General features: G+C 40.5%; 2 protein-coding genes across 2 annotated transcripts; one reads left to right on the forward strand and one right to left on the reverse strand.

Moving 5' to 3' along the window:
- Window positions 1-157: 157 nt before the first annotated feature.
- LOC146371876 (apolipoprotein B-100-like) lies at window positions 158-14,847 on the forward strand. The gene is made up of 26 exons (XM_084952111.1): window positions 158-368; window positions 979-1,023; window positions 1,312-1,424; window positions 1,529-1,674; window positions 1,810-1,957; window positions 2,360-2,512; window positions 2,789-2,913; window positions 3,015-3,100; window positions 3,233-3,683; window positions 3,801-3,915; window positions 4,090-4,236; window positions 4,359-4,570; window positions 4,685-4,904; window positions 5,059-5,232; window positions 5,338-5,541; window positions 5,637-5,804; window positions 5,982-6,184; window positions 6,368-6,538; window positions 6,858-6,979; window positions 7,101-7,302; window positions 7,410-7,582; window positions 7,670-7,845; window positions 7,937-8,052; window positions 8,175-8,548; window positions 8,660-13,356; window positions 13,472-14,847. Exons 1-26 carry the CDS (start codon window positions 311-313, stop codon window positions 14,588-14,590), a joined length of 9,918 nt encoding a protein of 3,305 aa, XP_084808237.1. The 5' UTR covers window positions 158-310; the 3' UTR covers window positions 14,591-14,847.
- Window positions 14,848-16,212: 1,365 nt separating this feature from the next.
- LOC146371877 (rho-related GTP-binding protein RhoB) lies at window positions 16,213-19,438 on the reverse strand. The gene has a single exon (XM_084952123.1). It carries the CDS (start codon window positions 19,133-19,135, stop codon window positions 18,545-18,547), a length of 591 nt encoding a protein of 196 aa, XP_084808249.1. The 5' UTR covers window positions 19,136-19,438; the 3' UTR covers window positions 16,213-18,544.
- Between the last annotated feature and the right edge of the window lie 24 nt (window positions 19,439-19,462).

Raw genomic sequence — 19,462 nt, forward strand, 5'->3', positions numbered from 1 at the left:
ACAATAAGCATTAGCATTAGCATTCTATATTAATGACCTCAGGATGATCTCAAACCAGAAATAATAAAACAACAGTCATTTAGAATAATCACTGGCCACCCCCACCCAGTGCTGACAGACAGTCTTTGTACCTTTGACCTGCCACAAGGACTGCTCAGACTTTGGAACCAGGGCAACACATTTGCAAGTCCCTGCAATCACATACAGTATGTCTTGAAAGCTATAAAAGCCAAAAGGCGAAAGCACAAGAATTAGTCTTCAGAGAAAGAGGGGGACTCTTCTTACCTTAAGGCTTCCAGGAGCTCAACCCATGATGTTGGGTTACAAGCTCTGCCTTGTGCTGTTTCTGGGCACATGCACACTAGCCCGTGAGTACAATATTTTTTTTTATTTAAAGGCAGTGGATTTTTAAAACTTAGACCTGTATGTGACTTAAATCTGTTTGTTTAAAAATATGTAACGAATGCTTTTTTTTTTTAGCTTTGTGAAAAGTTGGCAACTTGCTCTGAAATGGAACACATATTTCAAAAATTTGAGCCGATGATATTTGATACTGTTTATGTCTCTTACGTTTTTAAAATAGAGCAAAACAAATGTGTAACTATTTAATTAGACTTCGACATGTAAAAATTTACAGTAAATATTGTTAGTTTGTGTTAAGTGTTTTGCAAGACATTGACAAATAAAATTACTATGTTTTTTTATTAGTAGTATTTATTAATGTATTTTACGTGTAGCTTAAACGTTCACCAAACAAAAATCCCCGGTTTCCCCTCGGGTTGGAGACTCAAATTCCTTAGGGCTTGCATAAGACAGCGTATTTGGCATAAAATCTGCCAAATCAAATGCGCAGAGACTCACGCTTGGAATAAGAGAGCGGCCAAAAGTGGCATAATTACTGTATTCAATCATTTGCAATTGTGTTGTTGCACTGTAATGGCAGCTTGTGCGTTTGTTTGGGGTTTTTTTGTTTTTCAGAGCAAGATGTTGGAAGTGTTGAGGAACCATCTCCAGCCTGCTTTTGTGAGTGTCTTTGTTGTCATTGTTTAAAAGTAAATATTTTACAATGTGTAATTTAATATTATAAAACGGGAAAATCAAAATGGGAAGCTTGAAATATTTAATTTCCATTATACCTAGAACGTATATAGAGAACTACGTATTAAACATTTGGCTTCAGTTCCATAAGTCCTGGATGTAAAGCTTTGGTTTGAGTGGAGTTAGCCTTGAAGTTTTTATTTTAGTTTAGCATTTGATAAACTGGCTGTTGTTGTTCTAACTATTGCTGTAAATGCTTTAAATACTTTTCAGTGGCCAAAAGATACAGGCACTTCAGAAGATTTGTGTATAACTACGAAGCTGAGACCTTTAACACTGTGAATGGAGCTACAGACAATAAAAGCGGTCCCAAAGTCTCCTGCACAGTAAGTCTTCGAGCTTAGATCATTGCTGGGGGGAAAAAACAGCAATCTCGTGACCCTGAATGTAAAACAAGAAGTCCAAACAAACTGTTTATTCTGCTGCACAGGTTGAGGTTGATGTGCCCCAGACCTGTAGCTTCATCCTCCGCACAACAGACTGCTCTCTGAGCGAGGCTGTTGGCGTTGACGATGAGGGGAATCCACTGTATCGTCCTGCTGCTGGAGCTGAGGCTTTCAAAGCTGCCATGGAGAAGTGAGTCATCTTGTTTGTAGGAAAGATTTATGTATTTCGTTAATTGCTCTCAGAAATTAGGATCCAGGGTAACTGAGGAAATCAAAGAGTGACCTGAATAGCAGGCTGTAAATGATGATCTGTCCACGTCAACAGAAACACTCTAAAGATCACAGTCGAAGGACAGACAGATGTCAAGCTGTACCCTGAGGACAATGAGCCCGTCAACATCCTGAACATCAAGAGAGGAATTGTCTCAGCTCTCATGGTGCCTGTGATGGAAGAGGAGAAGAACAATGAAATGGTAGCTCCCCTCACTTGTGTATTACTTGATTTCTTCTTTTTTGGGAATATTTTCATAGCTTCATAGTTGGCAATTAAATCACGCCAAGTAGAGCCTGATTCAGTTTGTTGTTTAGTCATGCATAGATAAGTTGCACAAGGTGCAGATAAGCTGGCCCAGTCAAAGGAGATAAATACACTGTTGTAACAGCATGTTCCAACAATGACAATTTTCAGCAACAGGTCAAAGTCCTAGATAACTTTATCTTGTTATTGACATGCACTGCTCTCATAATGGAGGTAATCTTTAAGAATGATTGATTACCTGATTTAAGAGATAAGTTAAAGGAAAGAAAGCACGTCCATAGGTCCAGTTCTTACAGCTTGAATATTGAATTGTTTTGAACATCCTAATCATTTCCAGCCCACCGTGCACGGAGTGTGCTCCACCGACTTCACCGTCAACAACAAACAGGACATTGCTACTGATGTAACAGTCAGCAGGGATCTGTCCAGATGTGACTGGTTCACTGCCCGCAGACAGGACACCAGTCCCCTGGCTCTCGTCTCTGGGATGGTAAGAGTTCAACAAAAATCTGACACTGCCATCACAAACTCAGGCCAAGAGTCAAAATATCAGCACTCAATCATCAGGAAAAAAATATGGTCTGATTACATTATTAAATGAACCCAAGCTATATTTTCATAGCATAAAACCACAAAGCAAACATCCATCCCTTTTTTCTTCCAACGTCAAGCCACAAAGTACATCTACATTTCCCAGCATTCTACATTCTCCAAACTTCTGACAAAACATTAATTTTTATTTATTTATTTATTTATTGCCTGTCAGAAATACGGCCTGTCCAAGCTGATCAGGAGCACTCAGAGCTGTAACTACAGGTTTGACAACCAGAAGAAACACATGACCAGTGGAACCTGCACAGAGAAACACATCTTCCTGCCCCTGTCCCATGAGTAAGTTTTATTTTGACTTTTTGTATATTTTTCATGAATAATTTTGTGAATTCTCTTTGAAATCTAACGCACATTTGGGGATTTCTCTCTTCTGAAAAAAGAAACCAATATGGAATTTCTGCTATGGTGAAGCAGACTGTGACTCTGAGAGCGACTGCCAAGATCAATGACAGAATCTTTGATCACAGTGAGTGCTTCTGTTGTGTGAAAACAAATTTTGTAAAAATGGGGGGGGAAAAACAATATAAATATTTTATGTGTGTCTCTAACATCCAGATTCTAATAGATTTTCCACTGCTTGTGATTTATTTCTGTACAGATGAGGACAATGTCAGGTACTTGCCCATGGATGTTGTTGACGACAAATCCCCAGTGCAAACCATGGATGCTGTCGCTGCCACGATGCAGAAGCTGAACTCTCTGTCAGAGACCAACGAGGGCGAGAAGCGCGCCGGCCTTTTCCGCCAGCTGGTGTCAGAGTTTCGTGGCCTGAAGGGGGACATCCTGAACTCGGCTATTGTTGAGATGACAGACATTTCACCCTCTCTGACGTGGCAAGCTCTGGCTCAGTGTGGTACACCAGAATGCACTAGCGCCATCCTCAAGCTTCTCAGGACCTTTCATGAAGATGCTGTTGAGGTTGATGCTGTTGTCTACACCCTGGGGCTCCTGCCCAACCCTTCACACCAGATGGTGAAAGACTTGCTGGCAATGGCTCAGTACAAGCAGAGCAAACCCATCATGTATGCTTTGAGCAATGCAGCCAGGAAGTAAGTGAACATAAATATATGACATTCTGAAGGATGCTCTCCTCGATGCAGTAACACTGAATTGTGGTACCTGTTGTAAATTAATACATAATCCCTAATGTCTATCTTTTCCTCTAGACTGTATAAATCTGAGGGAGTCACTCCAGAGATCACAGCTGTCTACAACTATATTGCTTCTCTTCTGGGTGCAGACTGCCCTGGTGACAAAGACCTGACTTTCCTGACTTTAAGGGTAGGTAACAAGACGTGAATAAGAATACATTTTCACTCAAGAAAACTTTATTATATCAAGACAATACAGAGGGGAAAAAACACTGATCCCACATTTCCTGAGGACAAAGATAAAAAAGTTTTAAAGGGAACATTTAATTGCATGATTTATGATTTGCTTTAATATTCTGTCCAGGTTGTTGGCAACATGGGAGACGCAATGGAGGCCACCGATCCTGCTATTAAGACCACCCTGCTCAAATGCATGAGACAGCCCGCAACCACTTTGTCCGTGCAGCTGGCCGCCATCCAGGCTTTCAGGCGCATGTCTGTGACAGATGAGGTAACTAACCACATTCCTCTTCTACATGAGCAGTCTCCTTGCTTCCCGGTTTTATAGTGGAGACAAACTGCAGCTACAAAGACCATTAAGTCACTGTTTTTTCAAATTGTTTTCCTGTCCAGATTCGTGCCAACCTCCAGAGGGTCAGCCAGTATCCCAAGGGCGCTGTGCAGAAACGTCTGGCAGCTTATCTGACACTGATGAGAAACCCCGAGGACAGTGACATTGAGGTGGTGAAGAAGCTGCTTAACCAAGAGCAGAACGAGCAGATCAGGGCTTTTGTGTCCTCCCACATCTACAACATCATTTCCTCAACTGATTCAGAGACCAAAAAGTAAGAATAAAGCATTTTTCAGCTTAATGTGTTGTTCTATACTAATATAGCGCCGATTTGGGCACCCATCTATTTACACTCAGCTAATAGTTTTACTTTTAATCTTCACTCCAGGCTCGGGGAGAAAATAATGGATGCCCTGCAGGACACAGAAGTTTCTACACACAGTGACTACACCACAAAATCTCGCAACTATGAGCTGGGAATGGAACATGAGAGCATGGCGGCCAAAATTCAAGGCAATGTCATTTTCGATCCCAGCAACACGTTGCCAAGAGAAGTCTTGCTGGAAACTACCCTGAATGCTTTTGGTTACAGCATGGATATTTGGGAGGTATGTACAGTGCTTCTCACGCACAATTATTTATGCCATTTTTACACCTTTAACGCTGAACTTTATTCATGGGGATTCATTTTATTTGATGGGACCTAACCCCAACAACTCCTGGTTCATTTTTGTATTCATATTATTAAATTCTTTTTGGCAGGTTGGCATGGAAGGAAAAGGCTTTGAGCCAACCATTGAGGCTCTGTTTGGCAAGAATGGATTCTTCCCTGACACAGTGTCCAAGGCTCTGTACTGGGCTGAAGAACAGATGTCACCAAAGATCAAGGAAGTTCTGGAGAAATGGGTTGCTCCACTGAAAATAGAGGGGCAAAAGGTATATCACTCGCATAACTGTTTCTGTTAAACACTCTTATTCTTAGTGAACGTATCATTGTCACTCACACCAACGTATCTAACATATTGGTCCCTTTTTCTTAAGGCTCCTGAAAACCTTGCAATAGAAATTGTCCGCAACCTCAACAAGCTGGTAAAAGACCTGCAGAACCGAGAGTCCCCAGAGGCCATGGCCTACCTGAGGCTAATGGGAGCTGAGCTTGGCTACATCAAGAGCAATGAACTGAAGTCTATTGCTGAAAATGCAATGATGTATGCAGACATTTTCATGAGGATAGTACCTACAAAGGTAGTGTTCTGCAGTCATTAATATAGTGTCTATATAGATTTATTTTTATTTGCAGCTGAAAAACTCTATTTGTTAACTGTATTTCTCCCTGTCAGGTCATGTCTAACCTGATTTCAAGCACTCGCAATGAGATTTTTGCCCATTACATCTTCATGGACAACAAATTCATGATGTCAACAGCATCTGGCTTGCCTCTGACATTTGCTCTGTCTGGCACCTTTGCTCCTGGTGCAAAAGGAGGTCTTCGCATGACTCCAAACATGGTAAAGTATTTAACCTGTGTTTAGCACCATACTAAAACAGCAATTGTTATTACAATGTTGCTGTTTTAATTGTTTGTTTCTGTGACATGTACGTAGAATTCTCAGTAATATTAATCCTGACTGTTGGTCATCTTTCCCCACACACTTCAATTTTTCTGTGATCCCCTTTGTTTCCAGGAGCTGGTGTTCATGCCCGCAATTGGAATTGAGTTCATGACTCAGATGGGAATCCATGTGCCTGAATTTGTTGTCTCTTCAGTTGAGATGCACACCAACATGTACCATGAGAGCTCTTTCAATGCCAAGATCACCATGGAGCAAAACCAGGTCAAACTTTCCATCCCTGCTCCACAGGGCACCATGAAATTCTTGAGAATCAGGTAAAAAAAAAAAAATCTGATAACTTACTTTGTGTAATACAAGTAAATGGTATTAATTGATATTGATTGAATAATTATAAAGAACACTACCAACAGGGAGCGCATTGCATTTCATATATTCTGTGTGTTTAATAATGTTGTTAGAAGTTGTAAAGTAATTTTGCTGTTCTTTGTTTGAAATAGCAACAAAGTTATGATTGTGGGTGCTGGACACGCTACAGTGATCCCACACAGACTAGCCGACTCCAGCTGCAGCCCTCTCTTCTCTGGAGTCAAATACTGCACAAAAACACTTCATGGTGACGCTCCTGGCAAGACGGCTGTTCCTTACTTCCCTCTGAACGGAGAGACTGAGTAAGATGTTCTTTAAAAAGTCAGGTTTTGCTTTGTTTCTTTGTTAAATAAGAAATGGAAATGCCTTAAATATGATCATGTAACATATTTCCATTTAATGCTGAATATTGTTTAGTATATTGTGGTACAGTTGAAAAGAAGATGGTTAAATACAGATAAGAATAGGTCAAAAATAGGTCAAGATGAAAAGATTTTAGCTCATCTCAGATGGTGGTTTTAGCTGGATATATGCACATGAGATTATAGATTTTATAGCTGCACAGTAACAAATTGCATTAGAAGAAATAAAAATGTACTAAAGACTTTATTTTTACCCAAGGTTTGCTCTGGACATCGAGCCTACTAAAGAGGTCTCTGAGTACACAGCCAGTATCACCTATGGCGAAGAAAAGGACGGACGGCACAAGGTTAATTCTGTGAAGATGACCCTGAGAGCCGAAGGTATGAATATTGCTTTTTTTTAATCAAGAATTTTATTACATGTGCTGCCTCTTTCTTTTCTTTTTCTTTTTTTGAGTTATACAGATAAGTGATTAACCTTTTTCTGACTCTGTTACGTCAGGTGCTCAGCCTACTGAGGCTACAGTCACCATGAAATACAACAGGAACAGAAATGTCTTCAGCACTCAGATCGACATACCTGACTTTGATGTTGAGGCGGGCGTCAAGCTCGGCATGACAGATAGCAATGCCAGAGGCAAATCTATTACCCTCGAGATCTCCAACAACAACGTGCCTCAACTCACTCTGACTGGCCGTGCCAAGTGAGTAAACCCAGCAAAATATTTTCCTAAACTGTTCAGTTACTTTACTATAATTCCACTGACCTCATTGCAGAAATTAACTGCTTTTTTTTTATTATTAATTATAGGCTTCAGGCTATGACTGATGGCATGCTGCAGCTTCAGCTGTTAGTCCCCTCACTCAGGACAGATGCCACAGTCACTGCTACCATGAGCAAAGCCGACGGACTCACCATGGAGATCAGAAGTGATGTCAAGCTCCCAGAGATCTCCTCCATTCAGGCAGTCACCTTCAAATATGGTAATTTTGCTCAAGAAGAGTGGCAATGGAGCTCAAAGAATGGTCATGTCAGGCACAGTTTAAAACACTGTCTTTTTGCTGTCACAGGCGAAGAGCAGGCTGAGGTTCAGCTGACGTCCAACATGAATGCTGAAACAAAAGTCCCAGTGCATTACACTAAGGTCGTCCAGGCCTGGCTGAGGAAGACTGCAGAGGATGTTATGGACCAGCGGGTTATTAAGACTGATATGAAACTACGACACATCCTCAACAAAGGAATTGAGGTAAAAAGAATTTTATACTAACTGAATGTTTATTTTGTAGTTTTTAGTTTGTCCAGACTGAATCATAAGAAATATGATGTGTTTTAATCAGGCCAGCAATATCTGGATGGACAAAGTCTCAGCTGATTGTCCCTATATGGCGAGACTGAGGAATAGCTTAGCTATGATGGAAATGCCATCTGTGCCTGAAAACCTGTTCATGAACCTGTAAGTGAAGCAAAAACATTAACTAGTATCTAATAATTGTTATTATAATAAAAAAACTTTCAAACCTTATACTGAATAAATACAACATTTTAACAAGTTCCCTACTCTCACCATTTCAACAGTGAAAGCACACTGAGATACCAGTTCAACCAGGACCGTCTGACTATCACCATCCCAGTTCCTTTTGGGGGCAAATCATCTGAGGAGCTGAGGATACCTCAAATGGTCACCACTCCACACATTTCCATGCCGAAGTTGGGCATAGATTTTGCCTCACGAGGAATCCAAATCCCAACTTTTAACATCCCATCTGACTATGATCTCACCCTGCCTCTGATGGGCATGGTGGAAATGGCTGCCAAGGTCGACACCAACTATTATAAGTGGGAGGCAACAGCGTCTGCTGGTAACAACACTGCAGAGTCTCCTAACTATGTGGCCAAATTCAACATTGTGGCTGACAGTCCGATCAAATTCCTCTCATTTTCAGCTGAGGGTAATTCTTTATTCTTTATTCTTATAAACTATACATTTGTTATTGAACAGTGCAGAAAAAACATAGACGCTGATACGAATTGTTAATTTTTTTTATTTGTCTGTTCTAAAGGAGCAACCAAAATCACTGACACGGAAGCGGAAACTATGGAATTCACTCTTGATGGTTCCCTGAAACACATGCTGATCACCACAGGTTTTAATGTTCAGGAAACCATTGCAGTCACAGACAGTTTGATGTCAACTGGCCGCTACAACGTGCATGCTGTTGCCCCTGTGGGTCTGGACACCTCCCTGACTATTACTACCCAGATGACCCTTGACTCTAAAAAGGTTTTTGGAAATGTTAACACAAATGGAAGTGTCACTGTTGGACCCATGACCGCTTCCACCACCTATCTCTACACCTTCTCAGTCGACCCAGCGAAGAAAGAAGCAATAATGCAGAGTTCACTGAATGTGAAGTCTGAAGACCTGAAGCTTGAAAACAAGATGAAGGCATCATATGCAGTGGAAGAGCTTCTGTTTGACTCTAACACTAAAGTGAACAGCGACCCCATCGTGCACAACACCAAAATTAACCTTAGGTACAAGGATCTCAAGCTTACCATCCAGTCCAGCTCTGAAACACAGGCTGATGAGAGGATGCTTCGGAGCCAGATAGAGTTTGCTGCTTCTAGAGGACAGGCCAGTCTCAGAATAGAGAATCTAGCCGATGATACAAGCAACCGTATCTACTCACTGCTTACCGGTTCCCTTAATCCCTCTGGCATGGAGGTCAACACTGAGGCCTCCATGAACATCTTTTCAAGCATCGCCTCTCACAAGGCCGCCTTTTCCCTGAACACCAATGGCCTGACCACCAGCTGTACAACAACCGCCCAGCACAGTCCATTCACATTTGAGAATATTTTCCATGGTACAGTTGACACTTCAAGTGCCACCATGTCTCTCATAACAAAAGGAGGCATTAAAGAAAACAAAGCAGAGCTCACCATTGGAGGCAAGATTGCAACCACAGAAGTCTACTTTAACAGCAACTTTGAGGCTAACCTCTTTGATATTAACAGCAGGAACAGAGGGAACTTCAGAGTGAATGAAGATGGCTTGACTCTCTCTAACAACATGGTTGGATCTTTCAAGGAGATGAGGACTGAAAACACAAACGCACTGTCTCTTACACTGAGATCTTTTACCCTGCAGTCCAAGACTGACAACTTGCTTGACAGCAGCAACTCTTACAAGCATGACATCACAGTCAACATGGGCCGTTCTGCTGCCTCAGTTATTGTGAAAAATGACCTGAAGATAATGGAGGTTAGCTTCGTGAATGATGCCCAGTTCAAGGCAGAGCCCTACAACCTGGAGCTGACTGGAACAGTGATGGGAGCTTTCTCAGAGGAAGAGCTCAAACACACCTATGAAATCAAGTTCATTGACATGGTCCTGTCTGCAAAGTATAACACCAACGGTAAACTCCTGGGAACTCAAATGACGCATACCACTGATATCGAGGTTGATGGCCTGACCATGAAGTTCAACAATGTGGCTAACTTCAACTCCCCATCTCTTCATCTGGATAGCAAAGTTGCAACTGTGGCTGCACCCTTCACCCTGAACATTGATTCCATTTTCAATTCAAATGGTGCAGTGAATCTGTATGGAAAGCAGAGTGGCGAATTATACAGCAAATTCCTCCTGAGAGCACAACCCATGCTTTTCACACAGTCATTTGAGTACAGAGCTTCAACCACACATGAACTAGAAGGCAGACCAACCATTACAACAAATATGGACAACAAGTTCAGCAGCATGCTGAGCCTCCAAGAGCAAAGTGTCGCACTGAAGGTGACATCTAAAGTAAATGAGCACGCCTTTGAACAGGAAATGAGTGCCTACAACAATGCAGAAAGAATGGGTGTTGAAATGGCAGGAGCAGTCTCCACTCTCCTCTTCAGTGAGTCCAGTCAAAATTATGCCATCTCTGGATTTGTGAAATATGACAAGAGCAGTGACAGTCACTCTCTCCAGATCCCATTTATTGAGCATCTGCCTGCATTCGTTGAAAAGATGAAGAGCACAGTGATGGTACTGATGGACAACAGCATTGAGATGCTAAAAGACATCAACAACAGGTATGAGATCAGTGCCAAGTTCCAGCTCAAGGTGGCAGAACTAAAGGAGGCCATTAACAACTTTGACTTCAACCTGTTTGTCCAAGACCTGAGAAAATTCATCAGCTCAATGGAAAACTTCATCACCAACCTGACACCCAAGCTCCCAACTGAAAAAGTCATGAACACACTGAAATCTATCAAAGACACCATAATGGTTTGGATGAAGAAACATGACATTGCGAACAAGTTCCAAGTGATTTATACCAAAATTGAAGAGATTCTCTCCAGCTTTGAAGTTGAAAAAACGATTGGAGCCTTCATGGATGAGATTGTTAAAATGATGAAGCAGTATCAGGTCAGAGAAAAGATTCAGCATGCATTTGATGCTCTCAGGTCAATTGATATTCAGCCTGTGATGAAAAACATAATGGTACCTGTTCAGGAGCTGTTGAATGAGCTATATGCCTTTGACTTCAAACAGCTAATTGATGACATGAGTGACTATTTCATCAGAATGATCCAGAAAGTAAGGTCCTTTGATTATGACACCCTCACCATGGAGCTGAAAGAGAAAGTGGCAGAAATGAGCAAGATCCCCTGTTTTGGAAAACTTTATGGAGAGTTCAGAGTTAATTCACCTCATTATAAACTCACAACCACTGCTGACCTGGAGAACACCACAACAATTTCTGACACACCAGAGTTCAAAATGAACCTCATCTCAAAGACTACATCTACTTTGCGAATCCTTAACTTCACTGTGGAAGCCAGTGCACATTTATCTGTGCCCAAGATGAGTCATTTGTCCATCTCTGAGCTCATCAAGGTTGATCAGTCGTCTTTTGAACTTGACCACAAGGGTCAAATGACCTTCTATGGTCTGACAGCTGAAGCTTCTGCTGATACTATTGCAGCAGCAAAAACCGAGCTCTACTCTGCAACCCTTGTTAACAATGCAGTCTTCAACATGGAAAATGGAATTTCAACCACCGTAGTCACTACGTACGTACATGACCTCAACATGCCTGCCCTTAACATCTTTAGTGAAATGGAGATTAAAGAAAATGTAGTTTTCCTGCTTAAAGATGGCTCCATCCAACTGACCTTTAACAATGTGGCCAGAGAAAAATATGCAATTCGGGACTTCTCAGATGAGGCACGCCACAAGAGCGACTTGTCAGTGGTCATGGATTTCCATAAAGCCAAAGTGAGTTTCACTGGAACAACAGACAGCAACTTTCTGAAAACGAATCAGAATGTTGGTGCTGAAATATGCATTTTCAGCCACGTAGTTGTTGATGCCAAGGCTGAGACTGAAACACCTTTCATTAAAAACAGCGTTGCAGAACTCAAGTTCGAGGCAAAGGTTGAAGACATGAAAATTGATTTCTCTGCCTCTCACAGTGCACAGCTGGTTGGTCAGGTTGAAGGAACTCTCTCAAACTCAGCCCTTGCTCTGGTCACACCTAATGAGCTTAAGCTTGATACCAAGAACACAGCAAATACCAAAATTGCCCTTCCATTAAAGCTGTCTGGAAAGATAGATCTCCAGAATGACATTGCTTTCACCGTGAACACCGAAGTGCAGCAGGCTAGTTGGACAGGTCTGGCTAGATTCAACCAGTACAAATACTCCCATTACTTTGCTGTGGACAACAGAGAAACAGAAATTAACCTGTATTCCCAAATCAAAGGAGATGCCAATCTTGATGTATTGAAGCAGCCTATCACCATTCCTGAAATTACCTTGCCATTTGTTGACATGAAGACACCAAAAGTGGAGGACTACTCACTGTGGGAAGACACTGGTCTGGGCAATCTACTAATCACAACACAGCAAACATTTGATATGAGCTCCAAGCTGAAGTACACTAAGAACCATGAGTTGATCGCCATTAACATCAATATGGATCCAGTCATCAATGCCATTAACACCAATTTCAAGACACTGCACAAGAAAATGATGAATGGCAAGGATAAGGCTGCTGCCATACTCGCTACATCATATGACAAAGCAAAGGAAGAGTATGAAAAATATAGCACTGAGTTGCCTAAAACTATTACTGTCCCTGCCTATAAGGTTCCCATGATGAACATTGAGACATCAACATTCACAATTCCCCTGCCTGACTTCACCCTCATCACAATGCCCACTCTGCGTGTGCCCTCTGCCCTGCGCAGGGTAACTCTTCCAAAAATCACCCTGCCCAAAATTCAGAGCATCAAGATCCCAGTTATGGGTGATATGACCTATGAGATCTCCATGAAGACACCAATGATCACTCTCAAGACTAACGCAAGCATCCTAAAGCAGGACAGCATCACCATCAAACTAGATGCTTCTTCAACATCTGAATTTGAGATCCTGAATGGAATGATTGAGGGCAACACCAATGTGAACGTGATGGGTGGATTTAAAATGGCCTCTCTCCTCAATGTGAAACATTCAATGCTAGAGGGACATCATGACAGCACCATCTTCCTAACTACTGAAAACGTAGCTATCGCCATCACAAACACAGCAAAGGTCAACATTCTTGACCTGACCATGGAAATCTATGAGGAGATTACTGGAAATCCAGAAGAAGGCCTTATTGTCTCAGTTTCCAATCCATCTGCAGGACTCATTGGAGTTCAGATGCAGGCTAAGCGACCAGCACAAGTGAAAGCAAGACTCTATGGTCGTTACCCGGTAAGATAATAGTCTACTATCGATGCACTTTCTAATAAAAGCTGATTTTTTTTTTCAACCTAAATGATGTATTATTTAAATAATTAACCTATTGGTTTTCATGTGTCCTGTTTAGTCTGAGCCATCCACAGACATTGATATCTTGGGTCTGAAGATGTCTGTGATCAACTCTGAGAAGCTGAACCTTCAAACAACCTGGAATATGGAAATACCATACGAGATGATGCTCGGAGCAAAGAAACAGGTGCCTGCGGTCATGGAAATAGTGTCTGAATCTGCTGTCATAACATACAAGGCGGTCAACAAACAAGTTAGAAGACTCGAAGGTTCCTTTGCACAGGCTAAAAAGCAGGGTAATGTGATGTTCAAGAGGGCTATTAACAGTCTTGAATCAGTAAAATCTTGCAAGATTGTGACCACTGTCACAGATAATACTGTTTTAATCCTCAAAAACTACCAGAAGAAAGTTGAAAAGTTCCTTGATGCTGTTGTTAAATTTCTGAGAGAGACTAGGTTCCAGATTCCTGGCTATAAAGAGAAGCTGTCTGGGCTTGAGGTCTATCAGAAATGTACTGCTTTTGTTGCTGATGTATCTGAAGAAGCAATCCATAAGATTCCAGAGTACCTTTCTTCCATGTTTGCAACGGCACTTGATTATTTCCAAGCCACTGAATTCACCTTCCCAGGTTCTAATCGCATTGTCAGTGGAAAGGAAATTCTTGATGATATGTTGGTAGCTTTAAAGAAAATCCAGGACCAAGTGGTTGTTACTGTGAGAAATTTTAGAGATATCCGGCTGGAGGACATTGTAAAGAAATTATCATCAATCATGCAGTTTACCATCCAACAGAGTGAGAAGCTTCTCCAAACTCTGAAATTCCAGAATCTGGAGACACTTTCTGACTTTGTGAGTACTGCATACAATGATGCCATGAACTCTCCTGTTCTGGCTGGTGTTATCAAGCCGGTTGAAGAGGTCTGCAGAGTTGTTATGGAATATCTAAAAGCTGTGACTGCTAAACTCCAAAATATTTTGGCTGACATATCTAGTAAACAACTCACAGCTGACATCCAGTCCTGGATTAATTCAATGGTGAAAGGCATTAATACTCTGCACAACAATGCCATTACATCCCTGAAGGAAAAAAGCAAAAATGTTGAAAAATATGTCAGAGTAAGTGACCAAAAAGTAGAGGTTGACATCCCTTTGCCATTTGTTGCCAAATTCAACTAATCAACCATAGCTAACAATGATATAGGATTGACTTTCTGTGTTTTGTAACCAACGGTGCAATAGTGAATCTATTTTCATAACAGCAAACCAAACTGAGCAATAAAAATGATGCCTGTATAATGTTTGTTCCTTTACTAGTTTTCAAATTGATAAATTTGTTTATTATTTCACAGCAGACGCCCAGTGCTCCCTTTGTGTCTTGTACTATTTAAAACAAAAACCCTGTCTGGGTATCAATAAATACAGTTTGTACTGCATTCATGTCTGTGCATTCTTCATATAAAGTTTAACATGACTGGTTAAACAGATTGGAAGCTAATGAACTATAAATATTTCTTCATGTAGTTTTATGTTTTCCTGTACAGATTTAAAACAATAACAAGCTTACTCCCTAAAGATCACAACAATACACCCTTGCTAGTAATTTCTATCCTCTGGTCTAATTTTAGATCGGACACAAATAGTTTCTGTGATACACACACACACAGAAACACACAGAAACAGAGTCATTTTGACCAGGGTTATAACAATAGTTAGAAGTCAAGTCTCAAAATGTACTGCCCCTTTGGAATAATGGGATTATTTTGTCTGGGGACAGCTACAGGCTATGTGTCATCATGAGAAGTGGTGAAATAAGTATACAGCTTATTGACTCGTGTAATGTGATAAATAAGTCATTAGAAGTATAAACAAACTTAAATCTTTAAAGGGTTTGCAAATAATATGAGAACGAGTAAACTATGAGACTCTTAAAAGTAAACATATTCATAATAATGGGAACACGACTCAGTACGCTGTATACAGTGCTTAACTATTTATCAGACTGTCTGTCATAAAAACAAGAAAATGCAAATATTTTTTTAAATCTATCAAAAATATATTTATAACTAAAACAAATGATGCTGTTATTTATTATTTATTAGGCAAATGAAAAACTGAATCCAATGTTTTCTTACCCAAATATGAACAAGTACACTGGACTTCTCTGAGAACTCAAATATGAACCAAACATAACATTCAAACACTAAAATGGATTTTTCTATTCAGGAATGTTTGTAAATAACTGTAGTAAAAATAATAATAATGTGCTTTAAATATTTTTTCAGCTTTTCTGTAAAATGGTAAAAGTGGAAATTCATGGATAACAACAATAATTATATTTTAGCAGTTAAAATATTTATTTTTAACATATTGTAATATTAACAAAAAAAGATTTTTACAATTACCAGTACTGTTAATTTTGGGCATTTGGGTCATAAATCTGTATAGTGGGGTATAATTATTCATTTTCGTATAAGTGTTATTTAATGTTGTCACTTGTTGAAGAGCAGGTATTTTGAACTAGCATAAATTTCTTTCAGCAAAACATACAAAAGTAAGTTAACTGCAAATACACAAGCACATTAGATTTACTCTTGTTTCAAAGGCCTGAATCAAAGTGATGGTTCAGTGGATCCTGATTAAAGAAAGAAATACTAATAAGAGTGAATTTTCTAAATTTACCAGCAGGTTCCAACTATTTTATCAGTATACGTAATGTTTCTTTGTACGATCAAAGGAAAGAAAGCTGTGTGTCAGGAAAATGCGACAAGAGTGGAAAAAAGTGCAGTTAGTGAAACACATTGATTTTTTTTTTTATTGACTTTCCCAGAACAGTACCACTTGTTCCCTTACATTCTGTTTTTTTCCCCTCACAGAATTTCCACTCTTTTAATTGTACCATTCTTCCACAGAAAGCATTGTGTAATTACACCAATGGCATCAAATAAACTCTTACAAAGAGATAGGTTTGGCATATTCCACAATTTCCTTTTGTGTGAGGAGACGCAAACTGTACCGTCTTATCACAAATACTAACCTAAAATCATTGCAAATCAGAGGCACATGAGGGGGGCCGGTGTGGGAAATTAACCAGTCCAGCACAATGCATTCCTGTGCTGTATGTCAGCAAAAAAAAAAAAAAAAAAAAAAGACAGCAACAGACAGCAGACAGGAGGAATGTGACTTTTAAATGCCACTGTAACTTCGGCTGGATTTTTTTTTTTTTTTTTTACAACAAAACAAAAAAAAAAAGTCTTTTTAAACACAGATGTGCCTGCAGTTTCTTAGTAAAACACAGACAAAGTGTTTAAAGCAAAAAAATCCATCTTTTTTTGTTTCCAATAACAAGTAAAAGAGCAAAACATGAACAGTAAGAGTTTCACCCTTAACAACAGTCTCTGTAACTGATGTTCACAGTCATATGAACAAACACTCCCACCGTCATGCAAGAGGACAGTTACACAATACTTATGTAGACACTGAAAAAAAAAACACAAAAAAAAAACAACTATCTGAATCCTTTTCACAAGAATGGAAAAAAAAAAAGTCAGCTCAAAATACACTGGTTTTAGCTTTCAATAACATTTTTGACAACATAAATTTAAGGTACATTCACTGTCATAATGGAAGACATTGAGATTTTAAGAAAAAGGGAAAAAAGAAAAAACTTTCTCTTTCTCAATTGTATTTAATTCAGTTTAACAGCTCTATAATCATTAGTACTTCACATTTACCGTTTTCTCATGTTTTAATAATCAAAGGGAAGCCCTTTAGTTTAAGTGTATGTCACTATTACATAAGTGTTCTACTAATAGAATTGCATGAAACACTTCCAATAAAGTGTTGCCATCAGATGGCTTAATCCCACATGAGCGTGTGCTGTTGGGTCACAAACAGCAGTTTCATGACACTTTGAGAAAACGCCCTTCACCGAGCAAGGCCATCACATGCCACACCGTCTCAAGTGTTTAATTGTCTCTGGGAAATATCCTCCGTGCCACTCTAAATGAAGCTGTGCCCAAACAGAAAATTTCAAGCTGTTTTTTCCCCATGTGTTTAAAAGAACAGAGACAGCTGGATGGAAATGGGACTATATACTACTGTATGTGCTTCAAAAGAAGATGTTCTGATGTGCTGTACAGAAATATATGTACAGAGGACAATGTGTTTGTATAAATTAGCCAAAATGAGTTAAAACTTGTGTAAAAGCATGCTTAGCAACATAAAAAACTAAAGTTGTAAAACGTGACTCCCACTTAATACTGACAGAGTTTCTGCCTGAAAACCTGCAAAACTACAGGACATTGTGGTTAGCCCTTTTCAAGACTGGTCCAGGTGTAGTCTTGTAAACCTTGAATCAAATCTAACCGCTGCATAATTTGAAGGGAAAAAAAGACATTTAATACTGTGGAATCAAAATTATATGTTATTTTTAGCTGTGCTCCGAACTAACAAACTCTAAAAACATAAATAACCAATTACAACCTTGATCTATGAAATGTCTTTGCAAAAGTGCCCTAAAATATCACAAAAAAAACAAAAACAAAAACAAAAAACAAGTTGGCAATGACTTGTAGTTTCAACAAGCTTTCTTTCTATGAGTTGCTGTAGCATCCTGGTCTTGTGCAAGATCAAACTTCAATTACCTCATATTAAAAATAACAGTGCATTTGTTCTTTTTGCTTTGCTTGTTACACAGTATAACCTTGGCAATAAGGCTTGTGGCCTATGCAAACTTTAAAACACAAAAAAAGAGAGCAGAGTCATCTCGACTCTCCAGCAGGCCTTCTCGTCTACACGAGAAGATGCAGAAGGGGATTGAAAAGTCGCCCATTGAAATCAAACGCTTTGTGATTTTTTTTTCAGTCAGACTGGGATCATGTGACCCAAAAAGAACATGCCAACATGCCATAACCAGTGTATTCCCCCCCCCACATTACACCCGCCATCAGATGATATTCGTGTGTGTTCCAATCAGCTCCGTTTGCAGTCATCGGTTTTGGTTCAAGCAAAGGCATCCGACTTCGAGGGAGTGTCCGAACAATGGTCACTGCCCTCACATGTCCAGACACGGACCCCAACGCAGGAAACGTCTGTTCTTGCGCGTCCCAGTAGCCCCCCGCCCAAGTCAGTTCACATTAAAACACAGCATTTGAAACAGCCACCTGGGGTTGTTTGTCGTTTCTGTAAAGCTGCCCGTGTTGCCGTATCAAATACTTCCCAGATCCCCTCCTTGGTTTTAGCTGAGCACTCCAAATAGTCATATGCGCCAATGCGCGTGGCCATGGCCCGGCCATCCTCTGTTTTCACTGGCTCCAGCTTCAACCGAGACAGCTCATTCTTCACGTTCTCGTCGTTGCGGAGATCCCTCTTGTTGGCCACTAATATGATGGGTACGTTCGGGCAAAAGTGTTTCACTTCAGGGACCCACTTTTCAGGGATGTTTTCCAACGAGTCCGGGCTGTCCACCGAGAAGCACATCAGAATGACGTCGGTGTCCGGATAGGAGAGCGGCCGCAGCCGGTCATAGTCCTCTTGTCCGGCTGTGTCCCACAAAGCCAGCTGGACTTGCTTGTTATCCACTTCTATGTCCGCCACGTACGTCTCAAACACAGTCGGGACATACACTTCTGGAAACTCGTCTTTGCTGAATACTATCAGTAGACATGTTTTCCCACATGCACCGTCGCCCACCACGACAAGTTTCTTTCGTATGTCTGCCATTGCTGCCTCTCCCAGTTCTCGCTCTCAAACGCGGCTCAGTCCAAAGTCGGCAGTTGTAAATGTTTAGTCGTGTCAAGTCCAGTAGCTTTTAAACTCTAAGCAGATACTGGTCAAACTCGTCCCTCAAGTCAGTCCTTTCCACTAACTCCGGAGCCTTTTGCCACAAACTACAGCAATCTCTTTATAAAGCGTAAGGCGTTTTCCTAAATATAGCAATCCAATCGGAAATGGGGAGGTGAGATCACCGTCTGTAAAGGAAAAGGTGATTGGGTCCCGTCGGGTTTTTCTCGCGTTGGAGGAGGGAGGGGTCACTGACCACGAGGATCC

This window comes from Perissodus microlepis, chromosome 15 (assembly GCF_051167445.1).
Source record: "Perissodus microlepis isolate ML-2025 ecotype Zambia chromosome 15, ASM5116744v1, whole genome shotgun sequence".
Classification (NCBI taxonomy): Eukaryota; Metazoa; Chordata; class Actinopteri; order Cichliformes; family Cichlidae; genus Perissodus; species Perissodus microlepis.